At 42.1% G+C, this 12,418-nt stretch overlaps 1 protein-coding gene across 1 annotated transcript in view; it reads left to right on the top strand.

Annotated features, from left to right (window-relative positions):
* The window catches only part of prdm5 (PR domain containing 5), a 50,481-nt gene that overhangs the window by 7,763 nt on the left and 30,300 nt on the right, over nucleotides 1–12,418 (top strand). The window contains exons 3-11 of the mRNA XM_080472668.1: nucleotides 226–348; nucleotides 1,646–1,811; nucleotides 3,307–3,484; nucleotides 5,015–5,107; nucleotides 5,242–5,363; nucleotides 6,168–6,247; nucleotides 9,804–9,888; nucleotides 9,981–10,138; nucleotides 10,604–10,697. Coding sequence (XP_080328794.1) covers nucleotides 226–348; nucleotides 1,646–1,811; nucleotides 3,307–3,484; nucleotides 5,015–5,107; nucleotides 5,242–5,363; nucleotides 6,168–6,247; nucleotides 9,804–9,888; nucleotides 9,981–10,138; nucleotides 10,604–10,697 — 1,099 coding nt within the window. The remainder of the gene's footprint in view (nucleotides 1–225; nucleotides 349–1,645; nucleotides 1,812–3,306; nucleotides 3,485–5,014; nucleotides 5,108–5,241; nucleotides 5,364–6,167; nucleotides 6,248–9,803; nucleotides 9,889–9,980; nucleotides 10,139–10,603; nucleotides 10,698–12,418) is intronic.

Raw genomic sequence — 12,418 nt, 5'->3', positions numbered from 1 at the left:
ATCCCTCTTATGTTGTGTTGAAGCTGCTCGTATGAATCCTGGATGGACTGTTTATGTGTCTGGAGCAGCCACATTGTGAGGAGTGAGGTGTGCACATGAGATGGCGTTCATCGACAGGGCAAAACGCCCTCTGATGTACAGAAGACAAACTCAAAAACCCACAACAGAGGAAGTCAGCGAATCAGTGGGACACCTACTGACTTTGTTTCCTCCTCTTTCATGTAGGTCCGTGGCAGTAAAGGAGATGTGCTGTATATTCTGGATGCGAGTAATCCTCGCCATGCCAACTGGCTGCGGTTTGTCCATCAGGCGCCTTCTCAAGAACAGAAGAACTTGGCAGCCATTCAGGTACATTTCCATTCAATGGACAGTGAGATCCCTCAGACTGGCCGAGGAGAAAGAAAATGATAAATACTGAAAGGAATCAAATAAACAAATCTCTCAATGGCCTGGAAACACTTTCTGAGTGCCACATTTTCTGGTAGTGTAGTACAAGAGTAAAATAGTTTTTTTTCCTGTCATTGTATTTGGAATCATTATATGAGTTTAATTATGAGCGGGTGAGCACAGTTAATACTGCCGGGTTACTGCCTGAGGTCTGCGACGGTTTTATAGTGAAAATAAGTAACAAATAAATGGAAATGAAAAAAGGCCAAGTAATAAAACTGTACATTTTTTTCATTTAACTAGGAGATGTATCACTTTGCCTCCATGTCTGTCTGTCGCCAGATGTTTATGCGATTGTAAGCTGTTATAATTGAGTGCAAATTGGATGCAAAACTGAAGACAGCAGAAAATCAAATTGGTTTAGTTGTTCTTTTCTAGGATCAATAAATATATCAAAACTTTACAGGACTGTCATTGTGGTTCGATCCAGCAGATTGTTTTGTCTCAATTCATTCTTTAAATGCTCCTGAGAACCTTTTTTTATAATTACATGACTAATAATGTGTCAACAACAGTAACTAGGCCAACATGCAGCTAAACAACCGAGTCATTTTCTAAAAGAAAAGCTTGTAAACATACTGTACACACGGGTGAACACAGCTGTGCGTCTGGGAAACTTCACCTCTTAAGCCTCTGTGTAAAACCAAAAAAAGAAACAGATTGTTTCCTGATAGTGGAAGATAAATAGAAGTGGAAGGAAGAGAGGATGAACATTTCAGGTCTTGGGGCCAAGTTCCTGCCATTAATACTTGCATGTCCTCAGTGATTGGTCCTTTAAAGGTCACGCATGAGCATTAAATCTCTGTGTTTCATCACCAGTGACATTTATTGTGCAGTTCTCTTCTTCTTAATCGTTATTTATGTATATTTAGAATCCCATAGTTAAAACAAAATGACGGTTTGATTTTATTAACGTGACCTTTGAGGACAGGGATGTTAATGACAACATTTTAAGGGGTTGAGCTTTTGACCTGAGGTCTCAATCAGCCCCTAACAGACTGTTGTTACGGTGTAATGAGTTCAGCCTCCGTCCTCCCTCAGTGTGCATAACCATAAAAGGTTAGAGCTCATTTAGCAACCTTCTGGAGGGTTTTACTTTAACATTCCTTTTGGAAATGTAGAGTCCCATGCTGCCAGCACTCCATGGTGTTGTTAATATGGCGCGGTCACCAGACAACCACCGTGTTTTTGTTGTTAGGATGGAGAGAACATCTTCTACCTGGCTGTGGATGACATCGAGACGGACACAGAGCTCCTGATAGGCTACCTGGACAGCGACATGGAGGAAGAGGAGGAAGAGGAAGAAGAAGTCATTAAAGATGAAGACGACAACAGTAAAGAGGCCAAGCATCTTGTTGAAATGGGTACAGTTCATTGTCCTCAATAGTTTGATGTATATTACTGATTGGGATTGCTCCCGATCTTCTGCTGGAGCGACAAAATACACCCCACCTCAGGTAGCGTCCTCTGAAGTATGCAAATCACATAAAACAGTTACTAGTGCTGTCAAACGATCAAAAACTTTTAATCAGATTAATCCCAGGGTTGCTGTTAATTCATTTTGATTAATCACGATTTAATATTTGCAATTTTATTACATTTATAATCTATATTAATCAGTTTTTTTTATTTTGGATGAGCAGACTGAAGAAAGAAGGGAGTATATATGCACTTCATGCTTTCATTAAACAGCTTTAACAGTTCAGCAGAAAACTTTGCTCTTTTTCAAAACAAATATATATCCACACTAATGTTCCTTTTACATGTTTTTCAGGAGCTATTAAGACAAACTAACTTGTTGACATTGTCCGAGAGCAGAGCTGAGCGCTTCTTATTCACAGTTTAGCCTGCAGCTGAGAACAGTCAGCAGAATCCCAGACTAACTGGGATTAACACTAATTTGTGTTAATGTGGTATTTTAAACTGGAAGTGCTTCTTCCAGCTTAAAATAGCATTTTATGTGGGTCGACTGTTCTGTCTCTGGTGTTTTTTTTTACTCAAATTGCACATTTAGAGGGCCAACGTGCTGTGTCACATCTTCCATATCTGTTATGACCGGATGAAGTTCTTATTTGCACATTAATCAGATTAATAATGATCATGGATTAATCCATGTTGAAGCGTTAATTTTGACCCCCCTGAACATTACCTTTCAAAATGGCCTGCTGCATTTTGAGAACAGTCAAATAGCTCAAACAGAAACTCCTGAATGGATCTTGAATCTCTCTACTGGAGCACAAATAGTCTTTCTGTTTCTTTGCCGTTATTTAAGCCCAGCTGTTGCCACCATGTCTGGTGGAGGAATGTTTCTGTTAGAAGAGAAGTTTTTTCCTCTTTTAAGGCCGTTAATTAAACAAATGATAGTTGATGTTATGAACATCACCTGCTCCGGTCTCACATAGCCTGCCGGAAGATGGTTGGACCGTATAGCTAGTAGTTGAAAAATGTTTAGTTGAAAGTATTGGATGGAACATACACATAGAAACACAGCAGGAAAAATAGAAACATACTGAAAACATTTTCTATTTGTTCATTTCATAAATCACACTTGGATTAAAACTGGATTAAAGAACAAAATGTTTACATTAGTGTCTGAGCTCAAACCCATCCTGCTCCATGCCAAAGAAAATATTGTCTGTTTGCTAAATGCGTTTGTGGAGTCATGTCTTTACCAGCTAAGGGCTCATGATCACCTCGAAATGATAGGAGTAGAAACAGCGATAGAAACCTCACAGTGGAACACATCCAGAAAGGTCTGCAGCAAAGAAATAGTGGCTCTGATGCCTGTCATATTCTGTTTCTTTGGTCTGTTTGGTTTCCATACTTCAAACAAACCGTGTGTGTACCACATCTTTGCAGAACTGGTCATAAAGAAGGAGGACCACCCTTGTTTGCTGTGCGAGAGCAGCTTTCCCAGTGAGGAGATCCTGGCCGCCCACCTCCAGAGTCTGCACCAGAGGCCCAGCATCGAGGAGAAGGAGTTCAAATGCAGGAACTGTGGAAAGAAGTTCCCCGTCAAACAGGCTCTGCAGCGCCAGTGGGTTTACTGCCCTGTCATTGTAACTGCTTGTAGTTTACTCTCAGACCACATCTGAACAACTACTTTCTTCTGTGTGAGGTGCTTGCTCCTGAAACAGCTGTCTTAGGGGGCTTTTCCACCGGAAAGAACCAGGTGCTAGTTCTGGTCCAGGGTCAGCCTTAGCACCAGTTCTTTGTCTTTCCACTGCCAAAGCCCCGGCCAAACAGGGGCTAAACTGGTGCTACGCTGGCCCCACTTCGTTGCTGGGCCAGACTGGGGCCAGACTGGGGCTAGACCGGGGCCAGACTGGGGCCAGACTGGGGCCAGACTGGGGCCAGACTGGAGCCAGACCGGGGCCCGACGCGTCATCAGCTGGGGCTAGCGTTCTCGCTGGAGTTATCACTACCTAAAAGGAGGAAGCGAGGTTGAACCGACTTTCTGAAAACCACAGCGAACAGGGAGCCCCAGAGTGGTAATAGAGGAAAAAAATAATAATAGAAATTCACTGTGTAATGTTGAAAAATAACCCCCACGCTCAATCACGCGTTATTATTATTATTATTATCATTATTATTATTATTATTATTATTATTATTATTATTATTATTATTATTATTATTATTATTATTATTATTATTATTATTATTTTCCTCTATGGCCACTCTGGGACTCCGGACTAAAGCAAGACGGACGAGAACAAACACCAATAGAGACAAGAAGAGACGTAATGTCTTGTTTCTCTGTGGTGCATCAGAGGTTCAGGCCAGACTAGATGAAGCGAGCCGGACTAAACCGATGAATACAGTCCGTCTCCTGGTACCTGGATGAGCGCTGTCAGTGCCAAATTGGTGAAATCAGTGACGTATCACGTTTTGGAGTGACGCAATGACATGGCTCCCACTTGGCTCTGTTAACGGTGGAAAAAGAACCGGTTCTTTGACGGTGCTCATTTAAGAACCGGCCCTGAACTAGAACCTAGTTCTTTTAGGTGGAAAAGCCCTATTATTTAAATCAAATAAATCCGACTGTAGATCTTGTTGATCCAGAGCAAAACGAGAAATTTCTGTATAGTCGCAGTTCGGCAGCTGAATTGATTTAGGTTAGCATGAGACTAAGAACAATGTGACCAAATCCTGGTTAGAGGCGGCACAATGTACTGACGAGCAACTCTGACTGTTAATGTTTGGTCCTGTTGGTTCAGTTGTTTGGTTCAGTTGCTGCCTGCCCAGTAGAGACTCGGTGTTACGGCCCTCAGCAGTCCAACACTGAACCCGCAAAACATCTTTTTAACCCATTTTCATGTGTAGCACTTAGCTTTAGCTATGCTACATAGCTGCTGTATTTATGAAAGTGATAACATATTTTCACCTCAATGCAACAGTTTGATGTAATTCTTTTTAAAGATGTGATTTGTTTTACCTCCACAAATTGTTTTCGCATCTTTATATTGGAAAATTTACTAACCCCCTCTTTTCATAAGCCGTCGTCCTGGTGTGATGCATTTAACATTCTGCACCTAATTTGTTTTTATTTTGAATCCATCCTCAGTGTTTTGCATTGTTCTGAGTCCCTGGATCCGTCGGGTGACTCCAAACCTCACCAGTGCTCCCTCTGCCACAACACGTTCAGCTCAGAGTCCAGGTAACACACAACATCAACAATAAACACAAGCCACACTTGTTTTCTGGAATACACAGATTTAGGCCAAATCTATTGTCCTGCGATTAATACAGTGCCTCACTTTGCTCTTCCACTTCTTGGTGTCCCATGCACAGTTTTGAACAGCATAAAGAAGCCTGCAGAGGAGATGCCAGGTTCATATGTAAAGCCGAGAGCTGCGGCAAAAGATTCAAGAGCAAAGACGCTCTGAAGAAGCATAAAGGAAACGTTCACACAGGTTGGTGTCTATCTTCTCTCTCTTTTCATTCCAATTCTGTGGTGCACATTTATTCACATTCGCAGCAGTTTTTTTTTTTTTTTTATTTGGTCTTGTGAGACGCCTTGTAATGAAGATAATTGTCCATTAGCAGCCTCAGCACTCAAGGAACTGCAGTAACGGTGCATGACCTCGATCGGTGTAAAATCTCAGCAATGTTAGGCACATCTCTAATTACTTGTGCTCCATAATTGCTGACCTGTGTGTTCTGGGGCGGCTCACTCTTTCAGATAATTGGACTTCCATAGCTATTTATGATGGGATGTAGGGCGGCGGGAATCCGTGCAGCAGAGCAATGTGAATCAAGTATCAACCCGAGATTAAGACGTTCATCCGAAAGGCTGATAGAGCTGAGATCTGGGCTTTTAAGTTGCCCCCAATGTGGTCAGAATTCTGTGTGTGTGTGTGTGTGTGTGTGTGTGTGTGTGTGTGTGTGTGTGTGTGTGTGTGTGTGTGTGTGTGTGTGTGTGTGTGTGTGTGTGTGTGTGTGTGTGTGTGTGTGTGTGTGTGTGTGCGGGTGTGGGCGTGGGCGAGGGGGAAGTGGATCAGACGCAGCAGATGTGGGTCATGTAATTCCGATGGGGATGAAGGGGTGGGGGTGGGGTGTCACCAGTCCCAAAATTCTGGGACAACTGGGACTATGATTAAAAGCCTTTGGCATTTTGCCCCGACTGAGTAGTTATGCATCAGAAAAAATAGTTTCCGTGTGTGATCAATCTTGTAGGTGGAGATTTGTAATCCAGTTTCTGTGTTTTGTTTTTACAGGAAGTGCACGAAGGAAACTTACATGCACCATATGCAACAGAAAGTGCTCCTCCTCTCTGAATCTACAAGAGCACAGAAAGGTGAGCGTCTGCACGTGGGCTGTACATCTACATTTATCCCAGCCCACATACTTTGCATCGGATGTGGAAGGATTTCCACAGCTTATACAGTTTTGCATGATCCATTTCCACAGCACTGTGTATTTGGCGCTGCCTCTTGTTACACTGTGATGTCCATCACAGGCCGCCGGTTCTTTAACACAGTCTAACTCCCTAATCTGGCATCCGGCCTTACTGCACATGCTCCAGAGTTGCCTTTTTCTGGTCTTTATGATCAAGTTGTTCCAGATTTATTCTGAGTGACACGGGGCAGAGGGATGGCTCTTTCGCTCTACCTCATCCCACAGGTCTTGTGAAATTTAAGAATCTGTTGAACACATGGATTTAAATACTTTTCAAAACCATTTTCAAGCAAATGTAAATTAATTTAGTCACCCTGTCTCGTCCTCTCTCTCAAATGTTTGTGACTGGGTGCTTCGTTCTAAGCTCCATTCCCATACAGTCTATTGGGCTCGTATTTAGTGATCTCATTGGTGTCACACAACATAGAATTACTTGCAAATAATTCTCAATGAACATGTATGAGTAGTAGTTCAGCTTTGCTACGACAGTCATGAAATAAACAGTGGAATAAAAGCATTAATGCTGGAGAGTAAGATCAGGTATGCTCCCCAGCTCGCTCCAATAGGCCTCCTTTTTTTATTACATAACAATACATCGACCCATTACAATTCCATGAGCAGGCTGCAGTTATTTTGCATGATTGTTGCTGTGCCAGAAAGTCGTTTTACTTACATTTAATACATTATCAGATGATATATTGTAGCTCCACGCTCCGTCTCGGTGGTACCTCCAAAGAAGGTCCAGAAATGTGACTCCGGATCCTTTTTTGGTTGATCAGCAAAGCAAAATATCAACAGAACCATAAAGGGATAATCTTTGAACCCAGCTGGGATGCGTGTTTGGATGAAAACAGTTTAGTGTCTTACAAATGATGTTTCGTTGGATTGTGTTGCTTTACAAGCAGCACCTGTTTCAGCTGTTTGGTGGACGGCTCAACGCTTCACAAGAATCACTTTTACCATTTTTATCAACAAGGCGTTGAGCCTGAGCCGATTTGAAGAGTACAACTTAAAACGCTGTTTGCCACCAAAACAAAATCTCAATCTGGACCTCGTGAATAAATGAACCTGTCACTGTCTGATGAATGAGTTTACCAGACAATACGTAAACAACAGTAAATAGAAGTGAGACGCAGGCAACCCTTTTCTCACTTTTCATTAAATAGATCCACACTCTTCTTGTTTATCCACAATATCTAATATTACTACTAAAACTGATTAATCAACAACCAAGTCAAGCAAAACAAGATGGTATCCACATTATTTGAAACAATATGATATGATATGATATGATATGATATAAATGTAATTGTGTAAGTGTGAAGAAATAGAGTGAATTTCTTGTACAGGATAGTAACATTTTCTATTTTCTATTTGCAAGTCATCTTTGATCATTACATCATGGTGCAACTTGGGTCATATGATTTGTCTCATTGGTTTTCCTCCATCAAGGGATGTTCATTCATTAATAATCACAGCAGGTACTTATGAAACTTCAATTTTCTGCTGTCAACATTTATCATCCAGAGTAATCAGGCAACATTAATCCGTCTCCTTCAGCGTATTTATCATCAGTTGTGATATGTTCAACATTTAAAGTCACCTGCGTGTGGTCTCATAATAAAATACTTAATCCAGTGGCTTCTTTTTGTCATTATAACCCGTCAAAATGGGGCCTTTGGTCTCTGATTCGTCAAAACTTTGCCGTGAAGTCAAGCACTAGTTGACATCCACACCTATCCAGTGCTTTAAAAGTGCCGGTACTCCCCTTGGTGACCTGCTGTCAGTCTCTCATACAAATATGGGACAAAAACATAATATTCAGTGGCGTGCGCAGACATTTTGTACAGCGATTATTATTCAGCCTGTACAGCATTACATGTATTGGGTGTAATTTAAGCTGGTAATTGTGAAAAAAAAGCTGCAGTGAATTAATTTGAAAAGGAACCTGTTTTTACTGAAAACAACGCCTTGACAGCAATATTTCAATTAGGTGTGATTTTAGTGTGTGATTGTGAAAAGAATGCTGCAGTGAATCCACTTGAAAACTGAGCCAGAGGAACCTGGGTCATGTAGAAAGGGACAAAATGTATATGTACAAAAAATATATTTGTACATATACAGTATAAGCTGCACATGTCAATAAGCACGTGTGTCCACGTTGTAACACGGCATGAATTTCACTGTGGGATTGTTGGTTTTTTTTTTTCTTTCTTTTCTTTTTTTTTTATGTTTTAAACGAGAGAGAGAGAGAGAGAGAGAGAGAGAGAGAGAGAGAGAGAGAGAGAAGGTGAATTATTGCAAAAATACAGAAACACTGAGGGTTTTATCTCTGGTCATAAAGTATTTGCTGATTGTGATTGTGAGGAGAGGAGATTTTCCTCTGAGGACGATTGGTCAGCCCCGGAGGGGAGAGTTACGTGATGCACCTGAACGCATCACCATGTATTGTCGGCATGAAGCTCGTTTACCAGTAAAAATCCATAAATTAGCCTCATTGTTTAAGCCTGATGGGTTCACAGTGTGAAAAAAGTAGAGGCTGACTGTCCGGACATTACGAAAAGTCCCGGTATGCGCTGTATGCTAGAAAAACATCCCGGTATGCTGAGGGGTAAAATTTAAAAGCGCTGGTTCTATCAACATATACAAGCAGCAGTCTTGAAAATGAAAGGACGGAGCATTTTCTCTGATTTCTCAGGTCTGCTCTGTGTATCAGAAAGTGTCCTGTCAGCGAGAACTTCAACCTTCTCTTGTCTGAGCCCCTCCTCTTTAGTGTCGCGTCCCATGGGTCTTTAGCATTTGGGGAATGTAATATTTGCGTCTGCTGTGGCCCAGTTGGATTATTGTGTGGCTAAGCATTGTCTAATCACGTGCTTTTGTCTCTAATAAAATCACAAAAGCAAATGCTGTTGCTACAAATTGTTCCCTCAATAAAGACGATCAGAAAAATTGATTCCTACTGAAACACAAACTGTTATTATGAACTTTGCACTTTTCTGACAAAGTTTGTGGCCTATTCTTATAGCTTCAATCAAAGCAAGCAGGGCATTAAGTATTATTCTTGTGGAGGAGCTGTCAAACTTTCCATAATGACAATTTAGCTCCAAAGCAGCTTAAAACTGCCATTATCATCATTTAGCTGAACAAGCTTTTGCAGAGGCGGCTGTGACAAGAGGAGCTGCGTTGCATTAGCATATGCTATTGTAGCTGTACGGCGGGATCTATTGAGTGTGCAATAATTGGAACTATGCTCTGAAGCAGAAAGGGGATTGAAACTTTTCATCACTTTAATTGCTTTTCTGTCTGTAGACATCAGTCTAATGAAAGCGGACAAGATTTGGTTTGGGTTGACCATCGCGCACTGTGATCCTCAAACTTTTGCAGGCCCTTTAACCTAAGTTTTTAAAAAGATCAGCAAAACCTAAAGTTATCTCTCCTCTGCTCTTGTGCTGCAGGTACATGAAATATATGAATGCCATGCATGCGACAAGAAGTTCATCTCTACCAATCAGCTGAAACGCCACATGATCACACACTCTGGTAAGAGCCCGACGCAGCATTAAAGACCTAAAGATGTTTTTTTTAAGGCCCCACGCCAGTAACTGAAAGTCGTCTCTGCTCACGCCGATTAGAGAAACGACCGTACACCTGTGAGATCTGCAGTCGCTCATTCAAGCGTTTGGACCAGGTGACGGCTCATAAGATTATTCACAGTGAAGACAAACCATACAAATGCAAGCTGTGTGGGAAAGAGTTTGCCCACCGCAACGTCTACAAGAACCATAAGAAGGTGAGTGGATCCACGGTCACAGACTTTAGCTAAGCTGCAGAAGTATGTATTGATTTGATTAGTTCTTTTTTATCTGGCTGATCAGTGTGTACCGAGAAGAGACGTAACGCTTCAAAGACACTGTTTTTACTGAGGCTGTAATCAATCAGGGGCTCGTTGGTGGCTGTTATCTGCCCCCCCCCCCGCCTCTGCGGTTCCCCATGTTTACATTTGGGATTGAGATGTCACTCAACTAGATCAGTTGGTGTTAGCGGGTGGAGGCGGTGGTGGGCAGGAAAACAGAAGTACTTTGAACTTAAAGCCCCTTGAGCTGCTCGTGCTGATCAAGTCGAAGGAAGCAAATTGGCTTCAGAGGCTCATGCATGATCCTCTCACATGAATTTTAGAAGCTTCCTGAACATCCACATTGAGACGGCTCGCCTTACACATGACAAACATGCTGACGCTGCGCCGCTCTCTCTGCAGACGCACTCCGAGGAAAGACCCTTCCAGTGCGAGGAGTGCAAAGCGCTGTTCCGCACCCCCTTCTCCCTACAGCGCCACCTCCTCATCCACAATAGTAAGTATTAGTGTGAGTGTGTGTGTAGAAATCCTGCCCACAGCTGAGTTAAGGAAGAATATCAGGCTCTGTGGACTCTTTTCTGCCATTTCCAATGGTCAGACAGTGTGTGCTGTGAGGCATCACAGTTGAGCTGTGATTTATTGGGGTCACCTCAAACATTCAGGCATGCTCAAAACATGTGAATTAATAACAAGGTTCATCTATAACAGTGTGCCACCTGTGCTTTGGTGTCAGCGCCTCAATTAGTAATGTTCAAAATATGGATGCAGAGCTAATCTATAAAGATCGAGACAAGCAGCTGTGTGAATGGAGCAGGTTTCATTACAGCTGGTGGTGACAGAAAACTGATCAGGAATTCTGTGATCCCTTAAAATATATTGCCAGGAAGACTATGTTGTAGAAATGAATATGAAGGGCTGCTTCTGTTCTCACTGCCAGTCTAATGTCCGTTGTTGAGGCTGCTTGCAACTTTCCAGTTTCTATCCTCGGTGGTGCGTGAGCCACTGGCTTAATGCACACTCACATTTTGAGTTCAAGAAATAGACACTTTGAGGAGAATAAAAAGAGAATAGTAAAATCAAGCTGATGTGTTGTTATCACAGCCCTCAGCCAAATGTTGACGTGGGCTGACCCGTGAGCAGTGGAGGTTCTGCAGGACAGATCATAAAGGAACCAGAGACAAAACGTGAACGTTTTTCCTGCATAGAGCTCAAACATAAGAAAGTATTTCCTCATACGAGCCCCTTAAAGTCTGCGACCATTAGAAAATGTGAGCCACCAGACGTTATGAAGAAAACTGGATGAATTAAGGCTTCAACTGAAAAACTGAGTCAAGTTAAATGATTCATTTGATTAACTGTTCTTTTGGAAGACAAATAATGTCAGACGTCTGCTTTCAATTTTACGCTCTTACATACATTTTCTCAAATGTCTTAGATGTAAGTTAGTAAACTGAAGCACAGCTTCACAGCTTCTTTGGTTACTAAGGAATCCAAATTTCATACGAATTTTATTCTCCGCTTGTTTTATATTAAATATTTTTTCCTCATAGACTGAATTTTGAAATAATACTTCATCATAATACTAAAGCATCTAAATTCTGCTCTCTTATCATGTTTTGATTTGGGAACATCCAATTACAACCTTTAAAACCAGCCTGCTCAGGTTTATAAGTGATAGTCCTACGTTTCTATTAGCTGTCATCTCACTCCTACCCCTGTGGAAATTTCCATTAGCAACAGATGTCATAACCTTATCAAGTGTCTCCCAGCTAAAAGACACCACTCTGTTGATTGTGTGCTTGTGCCCGGCTGCTCCAGCCTGACAGAAACCTTCTCCCTGGACGGCCGAGCTGCAGTCGAGCCTTGGCAGGAAGCAGCGCTGCCACTCCAACTGAGCCAGATAACAAAGAGATTGTAAAGCTCAAGGCATTTCCTGCCGCTGTCTCAGGAGGCAGGCAATATAATACCAGGACTTGTATTAAGTATCATGTCGGAGAGGGTATGTGGGGCTGGAGGATTGCGTGTGTGATTTCACTGTACCGTAGGTGAGAGAATAGAAATGGCAGGGAATAAATGCGTCTGTCTAGCGATCGGCGCACGGTGGGAAAATGAAGCACAGCTGTCGCAGCGTTTTCAGATGAAATTCACCAGGATTCATTTTGGAAGCGTTCCTCCCCGCTCTGTGAGGATGGTTCTGTGTGGTGGTCTGAGTGTGAT

The sequence above is a fragment of the Lipophrys pholis genome (assembly GCF_963383615.2).
Source record: "Lipophrys pholis genome assembly, chromosome: 10".
Lineage (NCBI taxonomy): Eukaryota > Metazoa > Chordata > Actinopteri > Blenniiformes > Blenniidae > Lipophrys > Lipophrys pholis.
This window is presented reverse-complemented; position numbering and strand designations above follow the sequence as displayed.